The sequence below is a fragment of the Lepidochelys kempii genome, chromosome 3 (assembly GCF_965140265.1).
Source record: "Lepidochelys kempii isolate rLepKem1 chromosome 3, rLepKem1.hap2, whole genome shotgun sequence".
In the NCBI taxonomy this organism is placed as follows: domain Eukaryota; kingdom Metazoa; phylum Chordata; order Testudines; family Cheloniidae; genus Lepidochelys; species Lepidochelys kempii.
The window spans coordinates 1,900,002-1,916,886 of NC_133258.1; the positions used below are offsets into that span (position 1 = coordinate 1,900,002).

General features: G+C 43.7%; 1 protein-coding gene across 15 annotated transcripts in view; it reads right to left on the reverse strand.

The window, feature by feature from the left end:
* DTNB (dystrobrevin beta) overlaps window positions 1-16,885 on the reverse strand; it is a 389,020-nt gene that overhangs the window by 36,020 nt on the left and 336,115 nt on the right. For 14 of the 15 annotated variants that reach the window (XR_012157855.1, XR_012157851.1, XR_012157853.1 and 11 more), the window contains one exon: window positions 6,422-6,581. The exons of the other annotated variant lie outside the window; for it this stretch is intronic. Coding sequence is in view for 1 of the 14 variants with exons in the window: in XM_073335462.1 (XP_073191563.1) it covers window positions 6,422-6,581 (160 nt within the window). In the remaining 13 variants the exon portion in view is untranslated. The remainder of the gene's footprint in view (window positions 1-6,421; window positions 6,582-16,885) is intronic. 15 annotated transcript variants of the gene reach the window in all.

Sequence of the window (16,885 nt, forward strand, 5' to 3'; positions counted from 1 at the left end):
CTTCTTTCTAGTGACTGATGGAGTAACTCTCTTTCCTGATGGACAATGCTCCAGTGGATAGCAGGCTACCTAGCACTCCAAATTGGCATCCATTGTGATGATTGACATGCTTGGTTTCAAGATTTGCAAACTTCTTGAAAATCTGTGTCCTGTCATCCACCACTGCAGGATCCTGTTCACCGCTAGGGAAACCTGAACCTTTGCCATAGGTTGTGTAAGCACAGATAGTGGCAATGAGCAAATTATGTGGTGTAAAAAAAATCTCATGTGAAACCTGATCCTTCTGATAATCCCTGTGCAAGAGGTTAGCAATACCAAGAGGGGCAGCAGGGTTTGTATCACAGACACCTGCGATTTGCACTTTTTGGATGGCTCTTATTGTCTTCTGTTGCCTCTCTGAGGAACATAGACACAGACTTTTAGGTTTCCCTGGGAGTGCTCCACCCCAAAGCCCTGGCCCTCTCCACCCCGTTCTCCAAGGCCCACACTCACTCCGCCTCTTCCCACCCCTGCTCTGCTCCCTCCCCAAGGCCCTGCCCTCACTCTGCCTTCCTCCCTGAGGCCCCACCCTTGCTGATTGGCAGCACAAAAACAGCTGTGGCTGGTAGTTGCTGAGCACCCACTTTTTTTTTCCTCATGGGTGCTCCAGCCTCAGAGCACCCACGGAGTCAGCACCTGTGCTGAGGAAATAAAGATTCTGGGACTGACAGAGTCTATCCATGCTCCCAGGTACACAATGAACTGTATTGATGATACAGCTGATCTTTCCCCTGCTTATCAGGAACCTGTATACTTCTAGTATTTTGATATTATTAACAAGCCCTCTCCTGTGCCTTGACTCTAAGACCAAGAGATCATCTAAGGAGGAGTCTTGCCTTGTCTAAGGATCACGCTGGCAGGAAATGCTAACAACTATTTCTCAAAAAGGTTCCCTTCTCTGGTCCTGCAAAACAAGCAGAGATCTTCCTCCATTAGCTCTAATAGAGAGGATGTTACAGGTAGAACAGACCTTGCTTTTGCTTTTTTTCTCATTTGTCTGCCATGCTGACTGCTCCCTGGAGCTGCAAGGGAGAAAACGCTGTGGAACCTCAGTGAAGAGCTGAAGGAAAACCTTCCTTCCTATGCACATACATCTGCAAGAACCCAGTAGTAGCACATGCTAGCAAAAATAATTTAAATGTTTGGTGAAAATTTTGGGTTAAATGAAACTCTTTTGGCAAGCATTCTTGGACTTCAGAAAAAGCCTGAGAGTTACTTGATTCTTTCGCGGCATCATCGCTAGTGACTCCGACTGTTGTATTTGAATAACTTGTAGGACCCACTGTACTATTGTTCTACTTCATGCTGCCTGGAAACAAGTCAATCTGCAAAGGGGAAAGGAAACCAGTTGCCAAAGAAAGCAGTTAGGAACGCTCAGCTGTACTCAAACTTGCCGCAGAGGCTAAGAAGAAGCAACTGGACCACCCACGGCAGCAGATGGAGTGCTATGCCTCTGGTATTTGGCACGATACCTCCCTGGGAATGCCTGCTTCTGCTATTGTTTCTGGAAGTGTTCAGAGGGACAAGGAGTTAATCCCTACTGCTGGAATCTGAACGACACATTATTCTTACAAGTGAATTGCAGGGGCCCAAGGTTTGTAGGGCTGACATATTCCAAGGTCTCATCTGTGTATTGACTAAAGAGGTTCTGGTCTTCAAGTAACAGAGCCTCAGATTTTGCTGGATATCATGGGGAATGAACCCTTTAATCAGTATATTCTTCTCAAAGTGTTAGTGTGGTACCAAAGGTATTATGTATTGAAAAAGAGACTTTTTAGCCACTTTTTGCCCCTCTGCTGTAATTTCCTTTGCCTTTTTCTTAGCCCCCTCAGGCAGAAGCCAGTCTTGGGGAGGAAGAATATAGTCTCAGCAATCTTCATTTGAAAAGCTAACAAACATAACACCATCTTCATAGTGAGGTCTATGTTCACAGACTCTGTCTTGAAGTGAAGACTGATTCATACAATTGATGTATTTGACATGGACACTTAGTAGCTACACTGACCACCAAGCAACATGGCACTATATGTGCATAAAACTACTTGTGTCCTTGTGGTAGTAATTGGTATGACTTATCATCTCCTTTAGGAATAAGTGGGATGGGTTCAGGAGTGAGCTGGAGGTCCTTTACTGACTCCAGAATACCATCATTCAGGAGAATTGCTACAATGTTTCTGTGCTGTAGAGTCTGAGATGTTAAAGAACCAGGGGCTTGTCAGGCAATATTGACAGTTCTGGATCAAGAGTTGCTGCCATGTTTGTGGTCAATTCCTGGAAACAATGAAAGTTCTTAGGAGAAAATGACAGAGATGTTAACTCTTGTAAACTTCTTTACCTCATTTTCAATAGGACAGGTGTGAAGCATGGGTGGATGTTCTCCCAAAACAGAGGGATTGCCAGACACTGATCCTCGTGCACAAGCAGGAGATGACTGACCAGGAGCTCCGTCTTCAGCACTGAGGCGTTAACATATGCAAACTAGGCCCTGTTCCATCTTAAAAAGGTAGAGCCATCATAAGGTCCTACGCAGAAGCTTTGAGTCATGGAGGAACAGAAAAGTCAGGTATATGCACCTTTAGTGGGGCTGTTCTAAACAGCCCTATACTCCCTCCAGACGCTGACCTCAGTGAGTTTACCTTGCGGTAGAGCTAAAGTACCTGCTCTTCACTGTGTTTTTACTCCAGAATAGTTCATGCACATTTATGTGCATTAGTTACTCTTGTTAGGATATAGATATTCAGGCCTGTCTGTAAAGGCCTAGACTCTAAGAATTTAGGTGTATTCTTATCACTTGGCTAGTGATAGAGGTATAAAAGAAAGAATCAAAATCACTGTCTGCTGGTGTAAGGGCCTTCTCTCCCCGTGACAGTCTGGGGCCCTGTGCTTAGGCTAAGGCCTTTGGCTAAGCAGCAGAGGCAGCCATAAGCTGGGAAGCAAACAGTCACATCCTCACATTCCACACTAGTCACACTGAAATAAGGTGCTATTCGGCTGTTAGGAATACAATCCTCTCCTGATAGTTCCTATCACCTCCAGAGAAAGGGAAGTGCCTAGAAAATGTAAAAGGAAACTTAGTTTGATAGCATCCTGTCTGGCAAGAACTCACTTATCAATAGCTGGGATGTGAAATCCTCACTTCTGTATTGTTTTGTCATTATAGTTCCCACTTTGCTATTGTTTGTCTGTATAATCTCTGTCTGGTTCTGTGATTGTTCCTGTCGGCTGTATAATTAATTTTGCTGGGTGTAAACTAATTAAGGTGGTAGGATATAATTGGTTACATAATCATGTTACAATATGTTAGGATTGGTTAGTTAAATTTCAGGAAAATGATTGGTTAAGGTATAGCTAAGCAGAACTCAAGTTTTACTATATAATCTGTAGTCAATGAGGAAGTGAGTGGGTGTGGGTGGGGGTGGGCATGTGGGTGTGTGAGATGGGAACAGGGAATGGGGGTAAGAAAATTGGAATCATGTTTTGCTAAAGGGGGAGATGGGAACAGGGAATGGGGGTAAGAAAATTGGAATCATGTTTTGCTAAAGGGGGAAATGGGAACAGGGAATGGGAGTAAGGAAGTTGGAATCATGTTTGGCTAAGGGTAGGAATGGGAACAGGGACACAGGTATAAGGCTCTGTGGTGTCAGAGCTACTAAGGAAGGAAACTGGAATCATGCTTGCTGGAAGTTCACCCCAATAAACATTGAATTGTTTGCACCTTTGGACTTCGGGTATTGTTGCTCTCTGTGCATGCGAGAAGGACCAGGGAAGTAAGTGGGTGAAGGAATAAGCCCCCTAACAACTCTGAAGTACAGAACCTGCCTTTTTTAGCAGTGTAGAGAAGGCCAAAGAGAGCAGTGGAGTCCAACTGCTGAAGCTATCGTGCCCAAAATTTTGTTGCCCAGGCAACCTCTACATCCCTGGCTTTTGTAGGGAGAAAATACGAGGAAGATTCTGGAATGGGACAAACAGAAGAGGAAAAAATGAGAGAGAAAGTATGTATGCAACCTCCGAGTCAATCAGTTTCTCAGCAGAATTGGGTTCTGGTCATTCCACGGTTGCTGAGAGAGCATTTCAAGATAAGCAGATGGTGCAGAAGAATCACTCATTTCCTCATACCGTGTTGATGGTTCCCTGCAGGGAAGAATAACGGGGTGCCAAGTATCTTGACATCACAACCTCAAACTTCTATTTGCTTTCCTTCTTGCAAGATTCTGACTGAAACAGAAGAGAATGATGCCTCTATTCTTCTTCAACACTGAGAAAGAGGTAGTAGTTGGTACCCAGCTCAAGTACTTTTCTTTGCCTCTGGATCTCCAACCTCTTAGACCTTTCTGGAGCTATTCTCTGCAGGTGTCTTATGGATTGAAGATGCCCCTGGCACCAAAAGGTTAAGCATCTCTGAAGCAGATGCCCATAAAGACTTCTCTAACTGGAGGAGCCTAAGTGTAGGCTCACAACAGCTGCAAGTACTGGTGTCATAAATATAAAGGGAAGGGTAAACCCCTTTAAAATCCCTCCTGGCCAAAGGAAAAATCCTCTCACCTGTAAAGGGTTAAGAAGCTAAAGGTAACCTCGCTGGCACCTGACCAAAATGACCAATGAGGAGACAAGATACTTTCAAAAGCTGGGAGGAGGGAGAGAAACAAAGGGTCTCTGTCTGTCTGTATGCTGCTTTTGCCGGGGATAGAACAGGAATGGAGTCTTAGAACTTTTAGTAAGTAATCTAGCTAGGTATGTTTTAGATTATGATTTCTTTAAATGGCTGAGAAAAGAACTGTGCTGAATAGAATGACTATTCCTGTCTGTGTACCTTTTTTGTAACTTAAGGTTTTGCCTAGAGGGATTCTCTATGTTTTGAATCTAATTACCTTGTAAGGTATCTACCATCCTGATTTTACAGAGGTGATTACTTTACTTCTATTAAAAGTCTTCTTGTAAGAAAACTGAATGCTTTTTCATTGTTCTCAGATCCAAGGGTTTGGGTCTGTGGTCACCTATGCAAATTGGTGAGGATTTTTACCAAACCTTCCCCAGGAAGTGGGGTGCAAGGGTTGGGAGGATTTTGGGGGGAAAGATGTGTCCAAACTACGTTTCCCAGTAAACCCAGTTAAAGTTTGGTGGTGGCAGTGGAAATCCAGGGTCAAAGGATAAAATTAATTTGTACCTTGAGGAAGTTTTAACCTAAGCTGGTGAAAGTAAGCTTAGGAGGTTTTCATGCAGGTCCCCACATCTGTACCCTAGAGTTCAGAGTGGGGGAGGAACCTTGACAACTGGGGAGTAAAGGTGCACATTTTAACCACTACCTCTTTGAATGAGTTTTTCCCAAGCACCACAGACCATATTATTCAGAAATTTACATACTGCCCTGGCAAAGCGTATACCATTTGAACCAACATTTTATGCTAGGATCAGCCACCAAAGAACTCAGTGGAACCAAAGGACAGGGCCCATAACCGGTACTGCATGGAGCTAAAGTTGACTGTGGAAACTACAATTGGGGAGCACTAATTAAACCTACTTATAGTACAGACTGTAAAACTAACAATATCACACCAGTAACTACGTCCGGAAGTGTCTTTTGCAGTTAGATGCTAAAGAGTAAAAAGTCACCAACAAAAGACAAGAACGGTGTGACTAAGGTTCTGCCCTTCAGCCAACCAGGAGGAGAAGGAAGTAAGGTAGGCTGGGGGCCGCACCCTCTTTCACACTGTTGACACTGAATGTGCGATGCCCCAGCAGCCATTGGTTTCTAGGGTCCAGCTGGCATATGCATACCCCACAAGTGGGGCTCCATACTGACAATACTCCTTGGAGAACAGTTTAGCTGGGGATGGGATATGTCACTGTCCACTTTTTAAATTTTGTCCACTACTTTTTTTTTCCCCTCATCTTTTGGCTGGTTTTACTCTTGTCCTCCCCTCTCCACACAGTGTTTTGACACTTTTAGGTTTATACCAGAGTGTTTGCCTGTTCAGAGATTTGCATACTGGTTAAGGGCTACATTCAGTTTAGCATTCACTTATTTGCAGTCCAAAATTTCAACTTTTTTTTTTTTTTACCTAGTAATCAACAAGGTGAATGTTAGCTGAACCCTCTGGTTGCGAGTGCTGGTTTTTTTTCCCTGATGGCTACCATTCTGTCCCTCTCTGCATCCTTTGGGACAAATTTTGGTAAGTGGTCTCCCGTTTTGCACTCAATTCACAGCACTGTGACATGAAGTTTACTTACCTGATTTAAAAATATACCTCCATTCTGCTTTGGAATATTCCAAGTGAAATAAGATCAGTAATTATCATATCAAAATTGCTGTATTATATTTGTGTAATAATCAATAATTTCAATGTTTGGCAACAGCAGGAGTTTTGGTTTGTGCTACACTCACCTTGTACAAAAGCTTCCTGCACATCTCCCCCGACTCCCACAAGTGAGTCCTGAGGTACATGAGTTGGGGTAGAGCCAGCGGAAGTGGCTCTGACAGGCATCGGCATTGGGCGACTGGCTCCATGGGTAGGTGAGGAGTGTGGGGAGCTTGCTGCTTGAGCCTGTAAAGGGAAATACAACACGGAGTTTCCAAACTTTTAAGTTTTATATGTTTTGGATCAATGTCTGTAAACAATTCTGTACAAAGCACTTAAGGGACAGAATACAATTCAGGCACTTTACGCAAATATTCATGATATGGGTATTCTGAACATATGAATGGTAGCCCTCACATTCCTTCAACATTAGGAGGCCCAATATCCAAAGCTCACAGAAGTCAATGTCAGTTCTGGTGTCCATAATTCAAGAAGGATGTTAAACTGTAGAGGGTTCAGAGAAGAGCCAAGACAAGGATTAAAGGGCCACATGACCATCTAGTCCAGTATTTTTCTCTGACAGTGACAAATGCTAGAGGCTTCAAAGGTGAGTGCAAGAAACCTCACAGTGGGCATTTACAGAATAACCTGCCTACAGGTGAAGGTTCTTCCTAGCCACCATCACATGGTGTGGGCTTATGACTTGAAGCATGAGGATTTATATCACATACATCAGACTTGGTCATTCTCATTATTCATATAAATATTAAATGGAGCAGAGAATGCTTCATATTTTCAGATCGTTCACTTCACAAGTGGGAAAAATGTAGGCACCTCTTTCCCCAGAGTCCATAAACACAGTTTCTTGTCAGGACTCAGACTACGTGGTGGACCACGTGACTTTGACCTTAAAGACGAGGTCCATGGTAGAAATCCAAGAGAAGGAAGGGGAGAACTGTTCCATTTTCTTTGGCAGAAAAATCCGTACCAGTACAGCCACCCATTTAACAAAATAGTGAATTTCCTTTTTAGGTATCTCAAGTTTCAGGGGACCATTAATTGAGGATAGAAACACTAATTATGGGAAAGGCCACCTCAGAGGACCTGATCTCAGTATGGTGTAATGGATGTTATTGATGGCTCTAAAAGATAAGATTCCCTTTATGGAAAAATGGGAAAAGGATCTAAAAACAAATATCTCTTTGGAACAATGGAAAAATAACTGGAGTAAAGACAAAGCCGCACCTAATTGTGTAACCATTAAGGAAAATTACTACAAACTACTTTATCATTGGTACCTCACTCCATTTAAGCTAAAGAAAATATATCAAAAAGGGTGTCATAAATGCTGTAGAGGAGGCGGAGGACTAGGGGCTTTTCTGCATATATGGTGGGAATGCCCTATAAGTACAGTATTTGAGGAAAATTACAAATAGAACTTTCAAATTAAAAAATGGTTATTTACCTTTCAGCAAATGTGGCTCTTCAAGATGTTTTTCCCACACAGATCCCACTCTAAGAGTACATGCACCCCAACACCATGAGATTGGATTCCTTTTTTACTAAACAGTGTCCATTGGGGCCACACCAATCCCTGCATGTCTTGCACCCCTCACCAGAGTGCATAAAGGGTGGAGCAGATCCAAACGCCACTCAGTTCCTTCACCAATACAGAATCCCAAAGCTAGAAAACATCACATTCGTGGGGAAGCAGAGTGGGTCATGGGATCCCTGTGGACAAAACATCTCAAAGAACCACAGTTAATGTAAGAAGAAAAGGAGTACTTGTGGCACCTTAGAGACTAACCAATTTATTAAATTGGTATTTAGTATTTATTTTTATATTTATATTTAATATTTAAATTTATTAAATATAAATTGGTTAGTCTCTAAGGTGCCACAAGTACTCCTTTTCTTTTTGCGAATACAGACTAACACAGCTGTTACTCTGAAACCAGTTAATGTAAGGTAAGTAATCGATTTTATTTCTTCCACTATGTGTCCACAGAGATTCCACTCTAGGTGATTGGCTAGCAGTTGTCTCTCTAAGGAAGTGGGTGTCAGAAGTTCTACTTAAATAGGGACTGTAGGACTGCCACGCCAAATTGAGAGGCAAATCTAGAGTTGCTACAAAGGAATAATGATTATTAAAAATACGTAATGAGTTCCAAGTAGCTGCCTTACAGATTTCGGATACAGGGATGCTCCTCAAACAAGTTAAAGAGCTTGCCTGATCTCTATTCTGAGAAGGAGCTAATTTATTCAATTCATATGAAATCCTGATGCAGTTTGACACCCACTTCAAGAGTCTGAGTGGAAATACCCTGCCCTCTAGACCTGTCTCTAACAGCTAAAACAGTCTGGGAGATTTGCATAAAGATTTTGTTCCATGGAGATAGGAGGAAAGGGCTCTCAATACATCAAATGCATGGAGTTTTGCATCTGCAGGAGATGAATGAAACCTAGGAAAAAATACTGGTAAATACATATCGTTTCAAGATTCAAGTATAGATTTGAAACTACTTTGGGTAGAAATTTTGCATGAGGTCAAAGAGTAACTCTGTCCTTGTGAAAAGTAGGATAAGGTGGTCCTGCCATTAACGTCCGAATCTCTCTCACTCTCCAAATAAAAGTATACAGTATAAAGAACATGATATAAAGCACATGCTATTATATGAAGAACAAAGGCTCAAATGAGGGTTCCATTAAAGACAGAAGTACTACATTTAAACTCGGGGGGGGGGAGGAGGTTAATTTCCTTAATTGGTGGAAATACATAAACCAACCCCTTCAAAAATTTAGTCAGAGCGAGGTGTAAAAATACAGTGTGACCTTGAATGGGAGCGTGGTAGGTAGATATTGCTACTAAGTGAACTCTGATGGAGCTGTCTGAAAGACTCAAATATTTCAGGGAAACAAATCATCCAGAATGCCTGGGATAGAAGTCTTCAAGGGCTGAAGGGGATATTGCAGCCCTCATTGAAAAACATTTCTACTTGGCTCTATCTGTGAGCCTCGCTGAAGCTATATTGCTCTGAATCAGAATGTTCTGCATCAGTGCAAAGCAACACCTGTCTTATGAAGTTAGCCAGCTAGCATCCACAAAGTCAGATGCAGAGATGATGGGTCTGGATGTAGAATGAGACCTTGGCTCTGTGAGATAATGTATAGAAGAAATGAGGGTGGGAAGCATGGCCCAAATGATAGATGGCTCAGTTTTGAGTCCCAAAATTGGTGTGCCACACTGGTGCTATCAGAATTACTCGGGCCTTGTTCTGTCTTATTTTCTGACGACTCTGGGAATCAGCGGAATTGGAAGTAATACATACAATAGATACATGTTCCACGGGAGCACAAATGCATCCAAAAGGGAGCCTGGGCTCTTTTCTCCTCAGGAGGGAAATATGAGACACTTCTTTTTCAAATATGTTGCAAAAAGGTTTCTGGTGGGACCCCTCCATTTCTGAAAAAATTGTTTAAGGACTGACTCTTAGAACTACAGAACCATAGGGTTAAAAGGGACCACAAGGGTCATCTAGTCTACCCCTCTGCCAAGATGCAGGATCTTTGAAGGCCTGTTTGTGAAGAAAAGAGTACTTCCTGCTAAGATTGACCAGCTAAGTTTTTCTGGACCCCAGGCAAGTGGAGGGCAATCAGACTGCCCCGATGTTGAACACACCACTCCTGTAGATGAGCAGTGTCTTGACATAGCAGGGATGATCTTGCTTCTCTTTGTCTGTACATCACTGTGGTCTTTAAAGTCTATCAAGACCCTATTGATGTGTAGGGGAATTCTTATGTATGACAAGGAATTAAAAATGTTGAATAGTTCATGGATGTTCTCTGGGATTATAGCTGTTTTGATATTCAAGTTCTCCACAATTCTGGACAAGAGATCCCAGAACACCTGAAAATCATCCATGGTCAGTGCTAAAGAGTGAGTCTTGTTGACATAAGAGGATTCTTTGAGTGGAAGGAAGTTGGAACATTTCCTGGGCCCATTCTGCCAGCTTACCCAGCTGCTCTTCCAGTATTGGAGAGGAGGTCCTCCATACTAATGCCGAGGAGGACCAGGATCTCTTCCTCCTCATGGGGACATGGGATGGGACTTGACCCTGGGACTGAAGATATGATAGGACCTAACATAATCCATAGGGCAATGGCAGTAGATCGTACTGGTGTTGGCCAGATTGTTGTGGCCCATCCACTGCCATTCTGGTCAGAGGCCTTGGTGCGGGGCACCTTTCAGTTATCACCTGGGGTGTCAGTCCAGTCTCCTGGAATCAGGTGGTTCAAAGAGAGGGAGGAGAACCAATGATGATGCCTGTGCTGTGCCCAAGTCAGTACCGGCATCAGTGCCAGGAGGAAAGGTGAAGGTGGATTCTCGGAGATGAGCCTTGGCCTAAGGAGTGCCATCAGTGCTGGAAGGGCTCTTGATGTCAAAGCCTCTTTTGCTTTTTTCATCATCATCAACCTGCTCCTGTCTCTAGAAGTGGATGGCCTCAATGGCCTGCCCTTGGATAGAGTCCTCCTTCCATGGCAGATGTGAGGTCTGCTTGGAGCTGTGTTCCACATCTGACACAGTGCTTGTGCTGGGACTGGTGTCAAAGAAGTTGGCACAAATGTCTTTAGTACAGAGGAGGAACCTGTTGGTGTCAAGTCACTTCGTGCCAACTTAGCTACTTTCTATGGTCTTTTGTCCCCACGAGAACCAGGGATTTACCTGCTTGCTGGGGCACTAACTGAAGAGAGTGCCTTAGGTTCCAGATAGGATTTTTCTTCCCCTGGGTCTCAGGCCACATGGATTGTGCCAGGAGGTGCAATTTGAGCCTCATACCTCTTAATTTCTCAGTGTGGGAGGAGAAGGAATGGCAGATGGAGCATTTTGGGGGGATGTGAGCTTCCCTGTGGCAGGAGTGATACCTGGTATGTCTATCTAACAGGGCCATCAGACTGCTGCCCAAAGGACAGGGTTTAAACCTTGAGGGCTTGAGTCTACCATTTTTAATGTTTGTGACTTTTCCCCACTCACCAGTGGGGCATCCGGGGTGTTTGTGTGTGTCGCTCCTTGTCATCTCTATTTCTTTCTCTTTTTTAAAATGTTAATCTAAAATGAAGAATTTAAAATTCAAACAAATGAAACGTATTTCTTCACAGCCCAGTTCAAACCTTACACATAAGCCATAGTGGGTTGGACAGTCCTGGGTCAGTAAATGGGTAGTAAGGGAGGGCCATGGCCACCCTGTTCTTTATGCCCTTGTGTGAGCACAAAGAGGCCCTGGGTGCACGTGTGGCCCTGATAGACACAGCTATTCAAACAATTCCCAGCTCGCACACATAAGGTGCAGGCATACCCACAGTGGGATCCATACTGGCACAGCTGAAGGAGAACTAAAGTTAGGCTACCCACAAACTCCATAGTGGTTCTATTAGGTTACAGATCAAAGGAGGTCGTTGACTTGGGGACAAGGAAAAAAATGACACACTTATATTGGGATCAAATGGATTTTGATCATGTATGGTTACCATTTTTAGAAACTGAACAAAATAAATACACAGATAGTACGAGGCTGACCAAACACAAATGGTTCTTTAAATACAGATGAATAAGATTTGTTAATACCCGTGTAGAAAGTTTATGTATGTTAATAATAAAATAATATACATAAACTTTCTGCACAGGTAATAAAATAAAGAGTAAACAAAAAATAGTGAATTTGTTTGGAAATCTCCTGCCATCTGGTTTCTAACAGTCAGACTGGCTAAAAGGCACTCTAGGCTACTCAGTGACCTTCAAAGAGCTGGCAGCACCCATTGTAGGTACAGTGCTAGTAGCATCCTGGACAAAACTTCCACCCTGCCTCTTGAATCAAATGTCTCTCCAGGACAGTCTAGATGGGAAATGAAAGTGACCATGCCAGAGAGCCTTTCAGTTGTTGGCATCCCATTAGGGGACTGCTCAACATGTGTCATATATTTCTAGAACTGCTGTCACTCATCTGGCTGTTTCTGGAAGTTGATTTGATGGCAGCTCTCCTTCCTAAAGAACCCTAAAAAGATATGCACAGTACATGACTAACAAATAAGATTTATCCAGTGTTGTTGTAGCCGTATTGGCCCCAGGATATTAGAGACAAGATGGGTGAGAGAATATCTTTTATGCAGACATATCTCCACTATTACAATGCTCAACACCCCCTACAACACACCTTTCAAGATCCATGAGTCCTGCACATGCCTATCACAACATGTGGCGTACCTCAGGCTGTGCACTAAATTCCCCAATAACACTATGTGGGTGAAACCAAACAATCACTCTGCTCTCATATGAACTCACACGGGAAAATGATAAAAGACAAAAACACCCTATCCCCTATTCCCCTTTTCACAAAGTGATCACTCTATACCGGACCTCTCAGGCCTCATCCTCAAATGAAACTTGCACAACAACCCAGGGCGGCTCAGACCGGCTGGTGGTCTGGTGCTTGGGCTGGCCAGTGTGGCTGGGCTGCGGCTTCTCCAGCTGCGGGGCCTCAGGTGGAAGGGGTGGGGCTGGGTGCTTGCCTCCCCAAAGAGGGTGTTTACCCACTGCCCATGCTGAACAGAATACAACTATATATGCTGACAACAGATTTCCAAAGGGGTGCACACATCCATTCAAAAATGTTTAGGGGTCTGCAAATGAAAAATGGTTGAGAATGACTGCAATTAAAGATATTATCTCACCCACCATGCCTGTCTAACAAATAAGATGACATTATTTCCATCCCAATGGTTTGCGATCTAAGAGCCAAAGCCTGTAATATTTACTCAGGGAAAACTCTCATTGATTGCAAAGGAAATTCACATAGGTAAGGGCTAGAGAACATGGCCTTAAGTTAGATGAAATAATGGCAAATAAACAACTAACCACGTGAAAGGGATAGAAGGCTGACACAGTAATTTAGACTGTTTAGGTTAGCTGCACTTGCCGGTCCAAAGTTTTTCAAAATATAATTCTAATCAAGTGTTTTGTATTTCATAATGCCAATAGAAGAGCAAGGGAAGAGGTCAGACGTGAAAGGCAGTGTATTAACAAATGCATCTGTTCAGATACCTCGTCAAATGTTTAGATAGTTCAGTTTCCCATTTCATTTTCATTGCCATTAGTTGTCAAGGGGCAGTGACAAAGTACAGGACTGGAGGCCAGGGATTCTACTTCTAACCCTGGCCTTGCCGTTGAATTGTTGCACGACTCTGGGCAGGTCATTTAACTTCTGTGCCTTCATTTCCTAGGAGGATAATATTTACCTATTTCACAAGGGCACTGAAGATTAGCCACAATTTATAAAATTCTTGGAAGAGGTAAAGTGCTAAATTTTAACAACTCTCTAGCTATCCTGATTGTGTATCAGTGATTTGCACCTTTCTACAGTCAGTAAATATTGTCACCAAATTTCAACTTGTGTCACAGACCACTCTAGTCTGATGTAGTTAGCACTGATTTATGACCTTTAAATAAATTTGTAGTCACACACTGTCTAAAGAATCTGAGTAATTACACACTTACAGCATTAAAACTTTACAGCCCCCACATGTCACCACCTGTTTGGTTTGTGCCATTTAATATGGTCTTTGTCTTTTTTTTTTTAAGTTCCCCTCAGCGTTTTCCCCTTTGAAGTGCATTAGTTACTATGGAAACCATGATGTCTTGGAATGACTACAGTTGGTCACACCCGTAAGTGCAACATAAAGTCAGTTTTTATAGTGGTTTGACATTAGACCATGGTTTGGGAAACAAAGCCATTTACACAAGGGCTTCTGGCCATGTATATGCTACAAATCTCTGTCCAGCACTAGGTTGCCTTTATGCCCATTTCCACTTCAATTCTATGAATTCTCTGGCTTGTCTTCATAACTTTACTCCTTTTTCAATGAGACTATCATAGACTCTCCTAGGGATTCTTGGTACCTTCTCTCCCACCGTTCACTGTGAATGCAGTCGCTGATACAAGACAGTGAGCAGTTTGAGGCTATACCTCAAAGCCTTGTGAAATATCAGTTTCCCTTGATATTTTAATTGCCAGCTCTGCCTACGATTGTCTTCCTTCACTGGCAGGCAATACATCAGCACACGGAGCACTGAAAGCTTTCTGGGGGCAGAGACTGTACTGTGGCTTCCTATGTGTCTGTACAGTGCCTAACGCAAAAGGGATCCTGACTGGTGTATTTGGGCACTTCTGCAGTACAGACAGTAAATAATAGCAATAGCTGTACCTTCAACAGGCTCTGCAGCTTTACTGCAATGAAGCGGCCTACAGCGAATCTGTAATTTTTGAGGTTATTTGGTACCCCATCCTCCCTGGGTGCCAGCAGCATGCCTGGTGTATTGTGTCTGAGGCCCGGTCTACACTCCAGAGTTAGGTTGACGTAAGGCAGCTTATGCAGATCTAATTACGTCAGTGTCTACACTTCAGCCTTGTCCCGCTAATATAAGTGCCCTACTACACCGACATAATAACTCCACCCCCACAAGAGGCACAAGATTTATGTCGGTGTAGCGAGGGCGATGCAGTGTCCGTGTAGACGCTGCGTTCCTTACATTGGCTGTTGGTTGTCATTCTTGTCCATTTCACAGTTTGATGAGAAAGGCTGGTAGACTCCTTGCTGTGAACCTTGCGCCTGGCTCATAGCTCTGGCTGTCACCCCAAGGCAGGTGGAGGGCTCCAGCTAGAGCCCGGCTGCACCCTGGGCTGCTGCCTGGGCTCCCAGGTCCCAACTCTGAACCAGGCTGCTGTCTGGGCTCCATCTTCCCCAGGGAGCCCTGCTGCCTCCTGGCTCCCTGCTCCTAGCCCGGCCGCTGCCAAGGCTCCCTGCTCCCAGCTGGGCTGCTGTCCAGGTTTCCAGCTCCCCACTAGCAGCCCTCCTGTTACCTGGGCTCCCTGCTCCTAGCCCGGCTGCCACCCTGGCTCTTGGCAGGGAGCTCTGTGCCTGGAGCCTTGGCTTCTGTTGGGCTCCCAGTGGGGTGTGGGGGGATGATGGAAGTGATGAGGAAGTTGGAGGATGGTGAGGAGGAAGGGGGCTGTACAGTGCGGAGGGGGCTGATGGAAGTTGTAGTCCCCTGCTTTTCAGATGCATGACACATCACTTCAAGTGTTCAATTAGTAGGGGCCTAAATCCCTCTTCATCCTTCCACAGCACTGTTATAATCTCTGCAACATTTCCAACTCTTTGCTGGCACAAGATATTGTGGTCAGATCTTGGGACCAATATCCACTACGTAACAAATGAAAAGCTTATACAATCTTGTCACAAGATCAGCACCTTCACAATTAAAATATGTCAGACCCTTATCACATTGCACTTGCAATTAAAACAGGAAAAGTAGAGGAGGACCCTAGCACCCAGAGAGCCCATTCTGCCACCCTCGTTCATGTTGAGTACTAGCTTACTCCTTGAATAGACTCAATGATTGCTACGAAACTTCTCAAGGAGTAACGCACGGCTCAAGAGGAAAATGGATGGCAGAGTCTGGCCCCTAATTTGTGTCTTGGTGTCACTGTTGTTGATTTCTGTCAATGGCGAATGGAAGCCTAAGGTTTATATTCTTATTAAATACACCGTGCAATACTACTGATAGGGAAAACGATCATTCTGAAGCCCCATTAATAGCGGATTTTGAAAAAATGAGCCAGCAAACCGTTGCCGCACAGCTACAGGAGGCAGGGGGGATTATACATTTCAAAGATTAGATCATTAGCAAGTAGAGAAAATGCTCAGGAGACCTTAACAATTTCATCTTATTTTGCACCACAAAAATATAAATAATTCAATAAAAAGACCAGCTGGATCTGCATAATACAAGTTCTGCGTGTTCATGACTGGCATAGCATTGTGGAGAGCTGTAGTGTTCACTGCCGGGAGAGTCGATTTTAACATGAGATTGGGATCATAGCCCTCGGAGTGGGACAGGACTGAAGAGGGAGGGAACAAGACACTGCAGTACCTACAAAGGCCCAGGCACTGGCTCTGGAAGAAGCTGCTCACTCCCTCACCTTCCCTCCCAGATCTAAGTAAAGTGTCAATCTTGGCAACCGTTCAGAAAAGAAAGAAAGGTCACGCATATATTAAGAATTAAAAACCAGAAACAAAATAAGACTTAATACCCACATCAAATGCAGCAGCCAACTAGCTGGAACTTACCTTTCTCTGAGAAGGATGTAGGAAGGATTTTATACTTTGAAATTAGTTACCCAGGTTACACCTTATAATTATGGGCCCTCATTACAGGTTACCATTAATCACTTAAGACATATTTATAGTGGCAGCTGTGGACGAGATTAAAAATAAGCAGCTTCTTAGAGATTTTTTATCTGGAAGAGTCCAATTTCTAGAAACAAGACCTTTCTCTGAACCCTGGCTCCCTATCCCCTACAGCAGGTTTGTCTAGGCCTGGTCTACACTATACGGTTAGGTCGACATAAGCTGCCTTACACCGACCTCGCTGTGAAAGTGTCTTCACTTAAATTTAGCTCCTGCCGACGTAAGTGCCTCTCTCTGCTGATCTAGTA